We start from the raw sequence: 17,482 nt of genomic DNA, 5'->3' as shown, positions 1-17,482 counted from the left end.
CACATATAGGTTTCTCAAGAGACAAATAAGATGGTCTGGTACGCCCATCTCTTTAAGCACTTGCCATGTTTGTTATGATCCACACAATCAAAGGCTTTAGCATAGTCAATGAAGCAGAAGTAAATGTTTTTCTGGAACTCTCTAGCTTTCTTCATGATCCAGCATATGTTGGCAATTTGATCTCTAGTTCCTCTGCCTCTTCGAAATCCTGCCTGCACTTCTGGTAGTTTTCGATCCACATACTGCTGGAGTCTAGCTTGTAGGATTTTAAGCATAACTTTACTAGCATGTGAAATGTGTGCAATGGTGCGATAGTTTGAACATTCTTTGGCACTGCCTTTCTTTGGAATTGGAATGTAAACTGATCTTTTCCAATCCTGTGGCGACTGTTGAGTTTTCCAAATTTGCTGGCAAATTGAGTGTAGCACTTTTAGTGCATCATCTTTTAATATTTTGAATAGCTCAGCTGGAATACTGTCACCTCCACTAGCTTTGTTGTTGCTCAGCTTTTCTAAGACCCACTTCACTTCACATTCTAGGATGTGTGGCTCGAGGTCAGTGACCACCTCATTGTGATTATCAGGGACGTTAAGCTCATTCTTGTATAGTTCTTCTGTGTAATTTTGCCACCTCTTCTTAATCTCTTCTGCCTCTGTTAGGTCCCTGCCATTTTGGTCCTTTATCATGCCCATTTTTGCATTGAACGTTCCCTTCATCTCTCCAATTTTCTTGAAAAGATCTCTGGTCCTCCCTATTCTATTGTTTTCTTCTATTTCTTTGCACTGTTCATTTAAGAAGGCATTCTTATCTCTTCTAGCTATTCTCTGGAATTCTGCATTCAGTTGGGTGTATCTTTCTTTTTCTCCCTTGCCTTTCGCTTCCCTCCTTTCCTGAGCTATTTGCAAAGCTTTCTCAGACAGCCATTTTGCTTTCTTGCATTTCTTTTTCTTTGGGATGGTTTTAGTTGCTACCTCTTGTACAATGTTGCGAACCTCTGTCCATAGTTCTTCAGGCACTCTATCAGATCTAATTCCTTAAATCTATTTGTCACCTCTACTGTATATTCAACAGGGATATGATTTAATTCATACCTGACTGGCCTAGTGCTTTTCCCTACTTTCTTCAGTTTAAGCCTAAACTTTGCAATGAGAAGCTCATGGTCTGTGCCACAGTCAGCTCCTGGTCTTGTTTTTACTGACTGTATAGAGCTTCTCCATCTTTGGCTGCAGAGCATATAGTCAATCTGATTTCTGTGTTGACCGTCTGGTGATGTCCATGTGTAGAGCCGTCTCTTGGGTTGTTGGAAAAGAGTGTTTGCTATGACCATCGTATTCTCTTGACAAAATTCTATCAGCCTGTGCCCTGCTTCATTTTGTACTCCAAGGCTAAACTTGCCTGTTATTCCGCTTATCTTTTGGCTTCCTACTTTAGCATTCCAATCCCCCATGATGATAAGGACATCATTTTTTGGTGTTAGTTCTATAAGGTGCTGTAGGGCTTCATAGAACCAGTCAATTTCATCCTCTTCAGCACCGGTGGTTGGGGCATAGACTTGGACTACTGTGATATTGAATGGTTTGCCTTGGATTCAAACTGAGATTTGAATTCTGTCATTTTGAGGATTGTATCCCAGTATTGCTTTTCCTACTCTTTTATTGACTATGAAGGCTGCTCCATTTGTTCTGAGGGATTCTTGCCCGCAGTAGTATACCTGATGGTCGTCTGAATTAAATTCACCCATTCCTGTCCATTTTAGTTTGCTGATTCCTAAGATGTTAATGTTCAGTCTTGTCATCTCTTGATTGACCACGTCCAACTTTCCTTGATTCATGGATCTTACATTCCAGGTTCCTATGGAGAAAAAATCTTTACAGCATCGGACTTTCCTTTCACCACCAGACACATCCACAGCTGAGCGTCCTTTCGGCTTTGGCCTAGTCGCTTCATTCTTTCTGGCGCTACTAGTACTAGCCCTCTGTTCTTCCCCAGTAGCATATTGGACGCCTTCTGACCTGAGGGGCTCATCTTCCAGCGTCATATCGTTTTGCCTTTTGGTACTGTCCATAGGGTTTTCATGGCAAAGATACTGGAGTGGGTTGCCATTTCCTTCTCCAGTGGATCACGTTTTGTCAGAACTCTCTGCTATGACCTGTCCATCTTGGATGGCCCTGCACGGCATAGCTCATAGCTTCATTGAATTACGCAAGCCCCTTCGCCATGAAAAGGCAGTAATCCACAAAGGGGTCAAGTTACTTATATCAGCAAATAACACTTAAAAGTTTAAAAAAAAGCCATAGTGGAAGGGATGAGCCTTTAGAATGAGCTGCTAAAACAAATGACTGAAGATCTGTTGTAGCGCCATAAAGTGTACATTTCATAGCTTGAGGGTAATGTAGAAGAAGGTCCTTTTCTGCATGTCTGATACACAACCTCAGAAACATAGGGAGTATCTTTGGATGGCCTCTACTGAATAATTGTATACCACTCAGAGTTGCTTCTTGTGAGACAGGCAGCTATATAAATGTGTTAAATAAATAAATACATTCATAACAGAAGCATCTTTCAGATACTCATGTGTCAAGCCATTTAGAGTTGTACAGTTAATTTGTCTATTCAGGTACTTAGGAGGGACAGATTCTTTCTGTAAATGAAATGCACAGAAAGACATTGTTAGGTGAACAATTCACACAATCTAATTGAGAACAGCCTTCTCCAACCTGGAGTCCTCTACATTTGTTGGTTTACAACTCTTCCACTCAGCCAGCATGGCAACTACTAGTTTTCCACACTGGGGAAGGATAAAGAAGGTAGGTGAGAGAAAGAATCTAATCATGATAGAGCAGTCATTAGTGACTTTTCCCACCAACTCTTTGTAAACTAGGAAGCAGGAATGTGAGAATCATAGCTCATGTATATCTTCCTTCATGACCCTCCTCTAAGAAACCCCCACCATTCATGGTGTCAGCATAGCATTTTAAGAGAAAAGGGGAAGCTATTTGATGTAGACAAAGGTTTGTATGAAAATATAATTCTGCTTTGTTAGCAGCCATCACACTCTAAAAGGCGCCGCTTTTGTTTTCTTGTAACGTTGTGAAAACCTCATGTCGGATCGAGAGCTGCGGCCCTCACGACTAATCGCCTCTCCTTTGTGTTTTTAGATTATAGGGGCAATTAGTGTTGTCAAAACCTCTGGCAAGTCTCTTTGCTCTTGACAGGGTGTCAGTCCGACGGGCGCAAAATGGAAGGTGTTATAACTCTCCGGTAATTAGAATGCCTCCGATTTTGAAAATGCCAGCCAACGTGTATCAAGCTGGATGTATGGTGTGGTGGGGGGGCTTGGTGGTGGGGGGAGAGTTCAGATGGGGGATGCAGATGAGCAATTAATTACAGACTCTCATTCAGAGCACATTGCAAGCTGATGAGCAGCAAAAGGAAATTATCCTGATGCTTGTCTTCTAAAGAGTGGGCATCAACTGCATTCTTTCTTGTTCTCCTATTGCTACTACCCAAATTTCTTTACTGATTTTCATTGCTTCTTGCATGTTGGAACAGCCATTCTGATAGATAAAGCATGAACTACTAGCAACTTGATATACTAGCCAAATACAGATTGTGGAGGCTACAATAACAAGTCTTTATGTTAATTATTCCACTACAATTCATTAAGACTCTTCACTGTTGCTGTCCTTGTGATGAATTTGGTCTTCTACGAGCTTTCTTCCTGTAAAAGCTGGAAGAATGCTGCAATTATCACAAGCATTGCTAGAGTCTCTTTCTAATATTAGGAAGCAGTTTAAATTTAAGCAGTCTGAATTTTGTCAAGATGGACCAAGGTCCTATTGCCTTGATTCATTGACTGATTCTAGTTGTCAGTGCCTCTTCAGCAGTCTTGGAGCAAGTCCAAAGGCAGTTAATAAATAACTTCATAAGTTAACTTGGAGTGACTTCTAGAATGACAAATGAAATTTGGGGCACCTCCCTCAAGCCAGCAACCTGAGTAAACAGATAAGCTTTTAACATGCCCCAAAGGTCAGCAAGCTTCTGCTTGCTTGAACTGACAGGACAGAAGGGTGTAGAAATTCCCTGGTGCAATTCTGTCTGCTTCAAGAACTATTAAATCTAAAGGTAAGAATGTCTTCCAGGTTTTTTTTTCACTTGCTAGTCTGATGACAGAGTTGATATGCTTCATGTGCCAGGGTGCAGCCTTTCTCTTTCTGAATAGATTGAGAGAAGAGAAGAAGGCAACATGCACTGCATGGTCTTCAATGAAAGGAAAACAAGCTAGGGCATCTTTAATAACAAGCAATGCTGAATGAGATGGAAAATATGTGGCTATCTCTGATACTGTATACATCATGTGGGAAAGCAACATATAATGTTGCTTTGAATGTACTCCAAATATGAGACCTGTTCCTCATAGTGCTCATTTGACATTTCCTGCTTGGAGAAAGTCATGGCTGAAATAGAGTAATTTACATTCCTTGTTCAAGTAATTTATATGCCATTTTTCCTGTGCTCAAAGTGACTTCAAAGCATTTATTCCAAAAACACTGAAATGCTTGAAATGTACAGCTAATTGCCATCAGAAATAGATTTTCCTTACACAAGACACTGAGGGAGGAATGGTACCCAGCTTAATCAGGAAATCTTTCCACCATTTCATGACATCTGGGTTAAAAATCTTGCCTTTTGATTGAAGGCACGTGGAGCTCATCTGACGTGTTTGGAGATGTTACCTTTTCTAGGGCAACTTCCAGGATTAGAAGCAGCACTAACTTAATTTTATCCTAAAAATTAAGATCCTCAATCTTCCATTTTCCTTTGCTCTTTGTATTCCTAGCCAGGAACCATGCAACATAATTCTGAAGAACCTTATTCCACAGGAGCTAGTATTTCTGTACTATAGGAATTGTACATTTTTTAAGATTAAAAAATGGAGAGGTTTTTCTTCAACTGAAAAATAAATGTCAAGTAAGAGTTGTATAGCTTTTTCCAAACTTTTCAGTGTTTCTGTTCTTGCTTGATACTTTATGCAGAAATGCATAATTATTTATATCTATGAAGAAGTTTTATAATTTTCACAGACCTCTGGAAATGAAGTAATATGGAGACAAGACAGTGAAAGGAAGCTTCTATTCATGATTGGTATTTCATATTTAGATTCATGAACATACATACCTGATGGATTCAAAAATAGTCCTTCAGTTATACTTACAGAAAGATATATTCATTCCATATTCCTTGCAACATCATCAAAGCACATCTGGGTTTGCTCTTGTTCTTTAAGCCACATTTCTTCCTTTTTTACTTCATCATTACAGCCATCCTTAAGCTAATACAGAGCTTCTCATATTGGTATAAGGATGGCTTGATGACCCTAGAACGGGTGTCAAACTGCCGGCCCGCAGGCCGGAGCATCACGGAGAAACCGCGCCCATCCCATTTTCGGCAATGGGAAAAAGTTCCGATACGTCGCATGACGTCACGTGACATCGCGAGTTTCACATGCCTGCCCTAGAAGATGCCTTAGTCACTGTGAGAATCCTGCATAGTACTAATACTTCTTCACACAAGCGCTGTGGTTTTTGCTAGCATGGAGTTCCATAATACATACATAATAAATACATACATACATCTTTAATACATTCATTCTTAAAAAGCGTATTTCTCATTTCTCTTATATTTCAGGCAGTTGTAATAGCTATAGGAAGGAATGTGAAAGAAGGACTGTGACACTGATTGCAGAAAAAATGTGCTAAGTGCATTAGATTTAAGGTATTTATGGTTGAGAAGATGCAAAAAGACCAGGTATAAATATTTAACTATTTTTAACACCAGTATTGAAATGTAATAACTGGTATCTGCATTGTAGTGGTCCAAAGCAATAACAACATCTGGAATAGAATTTTATAGAGCTTTGTGTGGAAAATGCTACTGTCAGTTCCACTAGTTAGACCAGTCCAGGAAATGAACTCCATAGGAAGGCTAAAACTACTTTACTGAGATTGATTTTAACAACAGAATCTTGCAAATCTGATTATAGCATATCTCCTCCCCCTTTTATACTCCAGTGAATCAGGGAGGAGTCTGCCTGAGTCATTTATGAATATTATCTCATTTATCTGGACTTCAGTTCCTTTGTCTTCGCAACAAGTTCTTGGGTATTTCTGCCAAGATCCTCTTCCTCACTTTCTACAGCCAATCTGTTATCTGCTGTTAGTTTTTGTTTTTTAAAGAACAAAAAAAATGTATTATGCATATCTTCAGGATTTAAAGTGTACAATTGGTAACTAAGCCACACGTCTCTTTAGCATCTTCATAAAACTATGGTTCAAGAATTCCTTATTGGGTAATTAAGGTGGGAGTTATGCAATATGAGCTACATGGAACTTATTTCAGATGAGTTCAGGGAGGAACGAGAAATTATGTTTCACAGGCAAATGTTTGCTCTGGTAACAAAGGAGCTAGGCTATATTCCATGAGTGTTTAATGGTATTTGAGGATATTTTAGTAGAATTTTAGTTTATTATTGTTAGCTCTCTTGAAACATGATGTGCTAATTTTGTGTGTGTGTGTGTGTGTGTGTGTGTGTGTGTGTGTGTAGAATGTTTTAGAAATACAGATTGACTTGGAAATCAGTTGTATTATTTCTGGAGCAGAAAGACATCCAAAACAACTTTTTCCTCTTAAATGCTGTTTGGAGTAGAAGTAAGAGCTGCCAGGGTGAAGATACATTTTTTTTTCTTATTCCTCCCACCTGTATCTTCTGGGCTAGCATACAATATAAGGTACATTAAAAATGGAACTCTTTATGGGCTATTCCAACAACAACATAGGATAAAAAAAAACTTTCCACTACATGGTAAATGGCTTTAATTACAGTGCCCAGTTGGGCAGGTGAAATGGTTTTTATTTTTCTTCAGATGGTTATTGCCGAGAAACGAGACATTTTTAATTGCATGTGAAGATAATCAAGCTTTTTATTTCTATATAATATGATATTATGTAACATCAATGTTCTAAAATACTTGCAAGAATTTAAAAAAAAATAATTACAAGATAAAAGTTAGAATTTTGTTTGGGATATAATAATTCAATCGTACAAGTGGTTGAAATGTTTCTTCCTAATGAAATATTTCAGTTCAAGTATTTCTGATTACTGGAGGGAAACTCAAATATGGATGCATCATGAAAAATACTCTGTGCTTCTCTTAGCTTTCTAATTGTTAATAATTACAGTCATTGGTAATCAGTAAGATGTTGATAAGCATGTAAAATCTGATTCCATTAATTTAGGGACATGAGCCTTCATGAAACTTTTCTGAATAAAAATTTTTCTGTTTCTGTAATGGGGTACTAATTGCTTTAAGCATGCCACATGCTTCTTTCTCCTCCACTTTATTTACCGTAATGAAAAGCACTTTTCTTGTAACAAATGCATTTCAGTCGGCGTTTTCTCCTTGCACCATCTTGTGATAAACATGTTACCTAATTTTTGTTATGAATAGCAGTACAATTTTACATGCCACAACAACATCACAAACTTAGAATAAATGTTTTCAGTACTGATGGATTTGTTGTCACAAATGGCTTGTTGACTGGAAGCGTTATTCACAAATGAACAAAGAGGAAATAGTGGTCAACCGCGAAGTGGTTATGTGACTTTTTCTTGATCTCCCTTCTCCAGTAAGGATGAACACTCATTGAAGTTTTTGTTTAACTTTTGACCCATGTACAGGGCATCATGAATTATAGTGACCTAATTCTGACTTGTCTGTTTTGATGGTAATGTAGGTTATAAGAATAATAACCTTTGGGACTTAGAGAAAGCAGCTCTATTTCCTGCCCTTAAACAAGGCATGTTAGGACAGGTGGTTTATATAGTCCACAGATGAGAGTTTTTTCAAAGGCACAGAAACAGTATCATGAAGCAATGACTGAACATTAAATGTATGCTTGGATGGAGGGACAGTATCAAATCTCAATATGAATCTGTGTTCAAAATATTTTGTAACATCATGTAATATTTTGCTGCAACAGAAATGCCGAACTTTATTCTCAGGAATTCATTTAGTGCAGCTATATTACATGTGTGAACAGTCATTGTGGGCATCTGTTAAAACATGTTAAATAGACAACTTGCCACCCAGAAACTGTTCTGATTATGCTGCTAGATTTGTGTGTGTGTGTGTGCGTATGTGTGTGTACAACTCTTTAAATAACGTTCATTCACTAGCTTCAGTACTGATTTGGGGAGGTAGAATAAAAAAAATCTGCTAATTGAATTACCTGTGAAATACGAAGTGGAATTTTGTATTTCTGTCTACAGCTTTCCATCTGTAGTGTTAACGTCAACTTTTGTCCCAGGCTTGCTTCACTGTGTGCATTCAGACTTGGATAAAAATTTTAGGATTTGACAGAACAATCTACCTCAAAACTGAGATCATGTCCTTGTTTTTTCTGAACACTAAGCAACAATTTTTGTTCTGCTGATTATGAGCAATTAAATGCTCTAGCTTTACTGCACCAGAAGAAAATACATGTATTTTCTTCACATCCGCATGTCTGGAGAATAAAGAGTATGTATGAGTGTATACATTATCTCTGCAAGTATTTTTTTTCCAAACTCTCTCTTATCCCTCCACTTGACATCTCCTGTAACCCACCTTCTGTAGGTTCCAGTGTCTGTGGCTATGATGTCTCCTCAGATGATCACACCCCAGCAGATGCAACAGATTCTGTCTCCACCTCAGCTTCAAGCTCTGCTGCAGCAGCAACAAGCAATTATGCTGCAACAGGTAAAGCAGCTCGCATTTGAGCAAACCTTTCATGTCACAGAAGCTGACGTCTATGTCTGAATTTGTCTCCTGCAAATGCAATGTGTTTCCTGTTTGTAAATTTGCAGGATGGGCTGAAAACTACTGACTTGCCCAAAATTGTTGGATGTAATAGTTGAATAAAAACATGAATTCTTGACAGTAAAGTCCAACTCTTTTCAGTTTAAAAGAAAATTCTTTGTCATGGATATGGGGATTATTCAAATATTGGAGGTTTATAAAAAAGATAAGATGTATAGGAGGGAAGATTGAGGATTTTATTTGCAGGTGAAGATTTTGCTTATGAATTTGATTTTTTTTGTTTGTTTGTTTATTTACCAAGATATATTACAGTGGACATAGAGATTCCAATGCCCCAATTTTGTTTTGTTTACTTTGTTTTTCTCTTAATGATAATCTGGAACTGCTCTAGTTAGAAAGTCTAACTTTGTTAAATATGGTTGGAAGTTAAGTCTGGTAAAATGGGTGTTATACTATAGTTGGATAAAATGTGGCAGAATTATTTCCCCCCCCCCATAACAAAATTATTCTTAACCCTGGGTGATACAGTTCCCTTCCCATAGCAGGTTCCTCTCTAAATCAGCACTAATTTTAGGATAAATGGATAGTTATAAAAAGTTCCTTATTTCTTGTCTTCCTGCATTGATTGTTCCCATGAAATTTTAAGAGTAAGAGAATAACTGGATGAAAACTGAAAATGAGAAGCATAATAAAGGTAGTCCTCGACTTACAACAGTTAGTTTAATGGCTGTTCAAAATTACAATGTCACTGAAAAAAGTGACTTATGGCCATTTTTCACACTTATGACCATTGCAGCATCCCTGTGTCATGTGATCAAAATTCAGATGCTTGGCAACTGCCTCATATTTATGACGGTTGCAGTGTCAAAGGTCATGTGATCCCCTTTTGCAAACTTCTGACAAGAAAAGCCAATGGGGAAGCCAGATTCACTTAACAACCCTCTTATTAACTTAACAATTGCAATGATTCACTTAATAACTGTGGCAAGACAGCTTATAAAATGGGATAAAACTCACTTAACAAATGTCTCACTTAGCAACAGAAATTTGGGACTCAGTTGTGATTGTAAGTTAATGAATAAATAATAATAAATAATAAAAATAATGAAATAATAAAAGATTTGTGCTAAACAAATGAGGACTAAATGAATGCCCTATTTAACAATACTGATTATATATTTTACATTGAAACTTCATTCCAGACATTCTATTTCAAAACTTTTTTAAAAAATCCATATAATAATGACTCCCTGTAAACCGCCCTGAGTCCTCAGGGAAAGGGCGGTATATAAATGCAAATAATAATAATAATAATAATAATAATAATAATAATAATAATAATAATAATAATAATAATATAAAGCAGTTAGATACAATTTTCATTTTGGTTTTGGTGACTGAGCATATTCTGTGCTCTGGAACTTTTCAAGTTCTGGCTTCTTCTGAATTGCAGCAGCACGTTTATCATGTTAGCTTATGGCTCTAAAAATATGCTTAATCCTACAAAACTTTACTTTAGAGAGTTCCCTTAGGAAACATCTTCATCCACCTCTATATAGAATTGGGAGTCGGATGGGCGTATATTTTTAAACTAAATATAAGTGAAAATAATTATTAAAATGAGGGAGGAGATTAAAATCCCCAAGAAAACACAACTGTTTGGACAAACATTTACACCAGGGAAAGGAGAGCAAACATAAAAACCACAGCATCCTCCACACCCTTCCTCCTGCCTTAAGTACCTGTTTATTTCAAACATGCTGATAAGGAGTCAAGGTTAGCCCCAGGGGAAGAACAAAAGGTAAACACTAACCTGGGTGGGGTCCTTCCCTCTCAGAGCCCTTTTGGAGCCAGATAGAGAAACACGTCTGACTGCAAATTAAACAGCCTGGACCGGAATAGCTGGCATTCTCTGTGAGAAGAAAACCAAACATCACACCTCTCACCTCTTGACCCAATGTTCTCAGAATCCCATATAGAGACCTGGTTTTGATTGGCTTTTGGGTAAACAGGAGGCTTTCCAAACCTGTTCAGCAGAGTTAAAGTGAAAGGTTTCTGCTGTCAGTACTGTCAAACACAAGCTGATAAGGACTCTCCCAGAATCCCCGGGGACATTCCTCAGAAGTCAGCTTTCCCCTGCTTCGCTCCTCCATTGAGGAAACCTGTACTGATCTCTCCCCTCAAAAAAACAAATTACATCTGTAAATCATTTATTTTAATATAATGAAACTAAAACTGGCATGCCTAAGAAAAGCTCAGAGCCACTTAACATGCACTAAGCAAAGTCCTTTAAGTGGTTCCTCACACTGAAGAGCTGAAATTCTTCCATGTGCTAAATATTAAAATTTTGTAGATAAAATAATTAACTAAAACTGAAGTAATTTAAAATTTCACATCCTGAATCTAGAAATAGTCAGTAGTTAAAGTTTTAATTTTGATTTGTAAGTTTTTTTTTGGGGGGGAGTAGAGCTTGATGGATAAAAATAATTCATTTTAGGTTTTTTGAGGTAATATATGGATTAAATAAATTGAATTCTATTCCTAAATAATCTAACCAAAATTGCACCTGAAAGAAGGCGTTGTTAACCTGCAAATGGCTCTCTCCAAAATATTAAACCTTGTATTTAGGCAAGATAAGTTTAAAATCACATTGCCAGTCAACCTTGTCACTTTTAAGATGTGTGCATTTTAACTTGCAGAATTTCCCATCCAGCATAGCTAATGCCATAAGACTAGTTTATATAATTAGTTTCAGTACTTAATAAGTTTGCTAAACAATAATAGGTACACATTTTTACTCTGGCCACTAAAACATTATTTGAAAACTTAAGTGCTTGTGGAAACAGATTCATGTATTGCTTTATCTGTATAGATTAGGGAGTATTCCAAAGCTCCTTTTAATTGAAGCTCATGTGTTGCACAGAACTTTCCAGAAACAAAAATAATAATTTAAAGCAGAAGATTTGGCTTTCTTAAATCCAAAAAGAAATACTTGTTTGTTTAACTTGTGAATGGTTGCTAAATTCACATAATTTAGAACCAAGTTTACTAGCTATGGCCCAAGAAAAGCCATAGCTTGTGAACCAGCCAGATTTGAAAATAAATCTTCCTAACAACTTCAGGCACCTGGGATAGATAGATAGATAGATGATAGATAGATAGATAGATAGATAGATAGATAGATAGATAGATAGATAGATAGATAGATAGATTGATTTTGTTTGTTTTCTGATGCAGATGCTCTTTCCCAAAGAAGAAGGGAGTAGAAATATGGAACCTGTCATTTGCCCCTAAATCCTTTTGCCATATTTTTAATTCTCATCCCCGATAGCCAAAGCTTTTTTATCAGCAATTACATTCACATGTATTCATGCTTTCTACCCTCTGTCTCATCCCAGAAAATTGTGTCTTTCTTTTTCATTTAGACTTTAAGCTCCTTTAAGGGAGAGGCCAGTTTCTATTCCAATGAAGCATTGCATATAGCAAAAATTGTTCTTCATGCTCTTTAATTATTTTTGGGAGTCCTCTGCATGAAGCTCCTTCATCTGTCTGTGTACAAGACTTCTATAGCTGTTCTGTACTTGAACTGATTAACTTCTGGCCAGTTGCAATGCAGGAGTAAACCTTGCAAAAAAGTTGTTAACTTCTGAGCTGCATAGCAGGTTTCTCACCAGCAAAACTCTTACCTTGTCTCAGTTTTTTGGCTGTCCCTGCCACCTTACTGAAGTTATCATGACACCCTACCAACGTTTCAGAGTGGGCTTTAATGAACAAATTTTTTTTTCTTTCACTGTAAAGCACACAGAGTGAGACAAGAACAAAACGTGAAGCAGTTGGAAAAAGCCCTGGTTGACTCTGGTTATCATAGTGCTAAAAACACTTGCAAGATGGAACAAAAATGTTTCTTAGGATTAGGAGATTCCAGTGGCTGTGTACCCCCAGATACTAAACCAAAGCTCAAAGGAACAAAACGTTTGAGAATCCCTCACTTTTACTGCTTGTTTTACTATAGCTACCATGCTTTGCTTTTAGCTTGTTATTTCTACATAGAAGGTCAGTCTCTGAATTTATTAGATTCCTATTGTACTCAGTGGTTTCTTATGTGTTTATCTCAAATATGATTGACTTTTTATATTACGGGTTTTAAAGTGTTATAACTTGCATAGGCTTGTAACTTAAAGAGAAGTATAAATGTTTTAATAAGCAAAATAAATAACATTTGCTCTAATGTGAATATAAACATTATTTAGGCAAGAATGATTTTTCCTCTGTGACTTCATCCTGTTAAAGCAATATTTGTCCATAAATAGTGCCAGATAAGCCCTGGGAACTAATTATATCCAACAAGCCTTGGTTTGGATCAAGAGCCCCTCCAAAAGTTGGTATTAAAAATGTTATCATTTTAATTCATCAAAAAAGGAAAATTAAATAAAATGACTCATTGAATAAGTTAATTAAATTAAAACAAATATACTTTCTGTCTTGGACCCTCCATTTTTTCCCCTCCTGATTTTTCTAATTTGGTGTGCAGCAATTGGAATGCCATGTGTCACATGTGATAGCCTCTCCAAAGTTCAATATCTCTCAAATATGGCATAATGCAGCTCAGTGCATTCCAAGCCAATTCACTTTTGTCCAAAAAGACATAAAAATACACAAGATTTTACATCTTCTCCTGCTCTCTTTCCTCTTCTGTCTGTTTCTCTTGTCCCAAATAATGATTGGCAAGAGAAGGTTACAGCCTAGGTCTCATGTAATTTGATAAAATGTTAGTGAATAATATTCTTTCAGTTCTGGGAATGCTTCTTTTGATTGACTCTTCTATTCTGTTGACATGTATTCTCTACACCCTCTAGAAAAATATTGCAGTTGGCTATCTGCTTTCATTTCAAGTTTGGTATTTTTGGGGAAATAATTTCCATATCCTCTTTCTCAAAAAAAATAAAGAAAAGAAAAGAAAAGAAATGTTCATGGGAAGATCAGGTTTCATGAACTTATCAAGGTTTTAGTCTCTGGGTTTGCCTGTAAAATAGAAAAGTTAATGACCTCTTTTCAATAATTATTGTGACTTTACAATGATTATATATTAAAAGAGCAAAAGAAATAAATACATTTGTTCGTTTGACTTCTTTTATGATTCTATTCATTATGAACCTATAGGCAACCATATAATAACTTTATGGTGTGCTCGCATCTTACTAGATAGTTGCAGAACATTCAATACTGCAACACCAACTTTAACATCATTTTTTTCGATTCTTTTTCTTCTACCTTTTTCTTCAGCTTCAGGAATACTACAAGAAGCAGCAGGAACAGCTTCATCTACAGCTTCTGACTCAGCAACAAGCTGGAAAGCAGCAAGCCAAAGAGGTGAGGTTTGATTTGAGTTTAGGAAGACGCTATACTTTGCAAAATAAATAAATAAAATCTGCAGAAAAGAAAAAAATAATTGAGGAGAAAAGAGACTTGCTAGAAAAATTACATTGCTCTGCATGCAAAATAACACGTCCATTTGAGAGAATAAGCTGGACTAACTTTGGTTAGTCAATACAGAATTAATTTCAAAAAAAATTTCTCAAGTCACTGCCTCTGTGTTTTGTAATAAGCAGGTTTAACTGTGACTAATTCACAGGTAAATGTTTTGCAGGGATTCTCAATAATTGGCCCTCGTTTAAGAGATTTATCAGCCTCGAGTATACGATTTTTGCTGTAGAATTCTAAAATAAAAGATACTTGTACCATTCCTGCTATTGGCACTTTTGCCAGAAGCATCATCATAATGTAGAGTGTTGTGAATGTATTTCTGGCAGTTGTGGTATTACCTGAGAAACATCAATTGAATATGATAATCTACAAAATCTACTATATTCATTTTAATTGTCCAAGGAAAACTTAAAGGGTTACCTGCTAGATCCAGGAAACAATGCATTTTCAGAATGCATATATCCATATTATGCAGCTACTGTTTATGATTAACTTGACAATATGTGTTTTTATGTTAGTTCCAAGAACAAAAGGTAGCATACAGACCAAATCTCCTTCCATTTTCCTCTCAGCATGGTTAAATGAGTTTAAAAGAAAATGTCTGGCCCAAACTCAATCTGTGAGTTTGTGTCTCCTTGAACCCGGATTTCCCAGTTCCCTTACAAAACTGTAATCATAACAACACATTGACTGACATAAAGTTAAAATGATGTACGTTGCAAGTAATTTTAGTACATCCCACCAATTTTCTGTATGGCAGTACTTCCCAGTCTATGATTGGGGGGTCTATTGATGGTAGAGGTTACTTCAAGTGATCCCTAATATAAGTACCAAAATGGCCAAAATCCCACATTGTTGTATTTTCTGAAATTTTGTTGTCCTGCTCTAAAACTTTGTGAAATTTGATTTTGACCAGCTATAATTTTTTAAAAAATATAATTTCCTATAAAATCACATTTGCTGATAGGACATCTGTGGCATGATACCTGCAAATGCATGCTGTAACCTTCAGCTTATGTGGTTTCTTGGATGAGAAGCGAAACATCTTCAAAGTCCAGTTGCCTCCTGAAAAAGCACCTTTGGGATAGCTTTAGAAATATTGCATTGCTTGAATTAAAGGGAAAAATGTTGGCAGGTATAAATTCAGTTCTATCATCACATACTGTGCCTAGGCTAGTCCTTACATTGTTGCTTTGTACTGATGCGTTTGACATGCTAAGGTAGATTCAGGAAATCTTGCAATCCTAATTAGTTCTGTAACTCCAGAAAGCTTGAGAGTGACAGTTGTCCCAGTATACCACCTGATACAGCATGGTTAATCTAGGAGGAGAGCAACACATGAGGATTGGCCAGCAAGTAACCTGGGCATCAAATTAATGAAGTGCTCCTGTCAGTCCACAGTGTCACGCTGAAACTCCTCTTGATGTGCTCATAAATCAAAGTGACGGAGCCCGTTACCCCAGTAACTGCACCCACTCAGCTGCATCTAATGTAAACAGAGCAGAGAAAATGCTTTAAGAAATTCAAACCCCATCACCAGGGAAAAGATCAGGGATCAAAGAACATAGAGTTGGTGGAACAAGAAGTGAAGGTAAAAATCCGGGGTTTAATCTAAATAAAACCTTTCCATAGATACCTGCAAATATTAGAGGAAGAAAGGATTGTAAACAGTACGATTAGTACACCAGTAATTGCTGGTGACTGGCAGAGGTAGCTTCAGTAATTATTTTCTTGCGTTTAAGATTTTTATCAGTGTGCAGATAAGCTTCATTGGTTCTATTAAAAGTACATGGAGGATGATCTCCAGAAGTGAAAATGTCCAGAGAAGCCCACAAATTCTGACTATAGAAAATATTGGTTAATGGTAGCTTCTAAGACAATGCCAGATTAGCTGTTATTATTTCAGTTCTAATGAACAGGGAGAAATCTTGGAGTAATATGGGTTAATAAAAATAATATAGAAGGAAAAAGTGAAGTGGACTGCACTTTTATGTATACAACACACTGCTGGCCTTAGTAAAATTACCAATATTTCCAATTTCTAATACATTTCCAACAATTCCTCAGAAAGAAAGGAGTTTAATAATGTGACTTACTTTGTCTTGCATTCAGTTTTTTTATTCAAGGGATTTAACATTAGGACTGGTTTTTTTTTTTTTGTTTTTTGGTACACTGTGGGTTACTTTGGTTGTACAACCTTTGGGAAGTGAGAAGAATTTGGGTTCAATAAAATTAGCTATTCAAAAAAAATATTCATCCATCATAAGTAATCCCATATTCTACCTATATGCTCATGACAGTGTCTCATTTAGAAGGAAACTCATATTTGGAATACTATACTTTGGAAGAAAATAAATATTAAAGATACTTCCAAATCAAGCTTTTATTATATAACCATCTGCTTCACTTATGAAGCTTTATATCAACAGAGGGAATCCAAGCATCACAATTATCTATTTATGACCTCCCCATATTTTTCCATTGCTTTTATTTTTCTTAATATATAATATATAAAACCCCATGTATAATCCATGTAGTGTCTCAATGTCATGTGATCATCTTTTATGACCTCCTGACAAGCAAAGTCAATGGGGAAGCCCGATTCCCTTAATAACCATGTTACTAACTTAACAACTGCAGTGATTCACTTAGCAACTGTAACACGAAAGGTCATAAAATGGGGCAAAACTCATTTAACAAATGTCTCACTTAGCAACAGAAATTGTGGGCTGAATTGTGGTCGTAAGTTGAGGACTACTTATAACTTATAACCATCCAATTATTAGACTTGGATTTCACTGAATTTATAGGGAGAGGAAAGTCTATAATTGTGGGGAATCACCAAGATTGTCAGTCTTTGTAATAATCTTGTTTCTTGAACTTGAACCATACATACTATAAACACAAGATCATCTTTGGCTGATACCAGGATGTGTTCTTATAAAAAATGATACTCCATAAATCTTGTAAGCGTTCTGAGGAGAAAAAGAAACATAAAGAAGAGACAGGCAAATGTTCTGGCCATGGTCATACTCTTGTTCTATTTGTTTTGACTGGAAAGATCTGCAGAGAAACTGGACTTCTATTTAGTTTATGTTGTTTCAATTTTCTCTGCATTTGAGAACTAAAGCAAATGAAAC

The 17,482-nt window shown here is 36.6% G+C and overlaps 1 protein-coding gene across 3 annotated transcripts in view; it reads left to right on the top strand.

Annotated features, from left to right (window-relative positions):
- Positions 1–17,482, top strand: part of FOXP4 (forkhead box P4) — a 183,560-nt gene that overhangs the window by 103,232 nt on the left and 62,846 nt on the right. For all 3 annotated transcript variants that reach the window (XM_083359853.1, XM_083359855.1, XM_083359854.1), the window contains 2 exons: positions 8,676–8,798; positions 14,142–14,228. In XM_083359853.1, coding sequence (XP_083215979.1) covers positions 8,676–8,798; positions 14,142–14,228 — 210 coding nt within the window. The remainder of the gene's footprint in view (positions 1–8,675; positions 8,799–14,141; positions 14,229–17,482) is intronic.

Source organism: Vipera ursinii, assembly GCF_947247035.1.
Source record: "Vipera ursinii genome assembly, chromosome: 3".
Taxonomy (NCBI): Eukaryota; Metazoa; Chordata; class Lepidosauria; order Squamata; family Viperidae; genus Vipera; species Vipera ursinii.
This window is presented reverse-complemented; position numbering and strand designations above follow the sequence as displayed.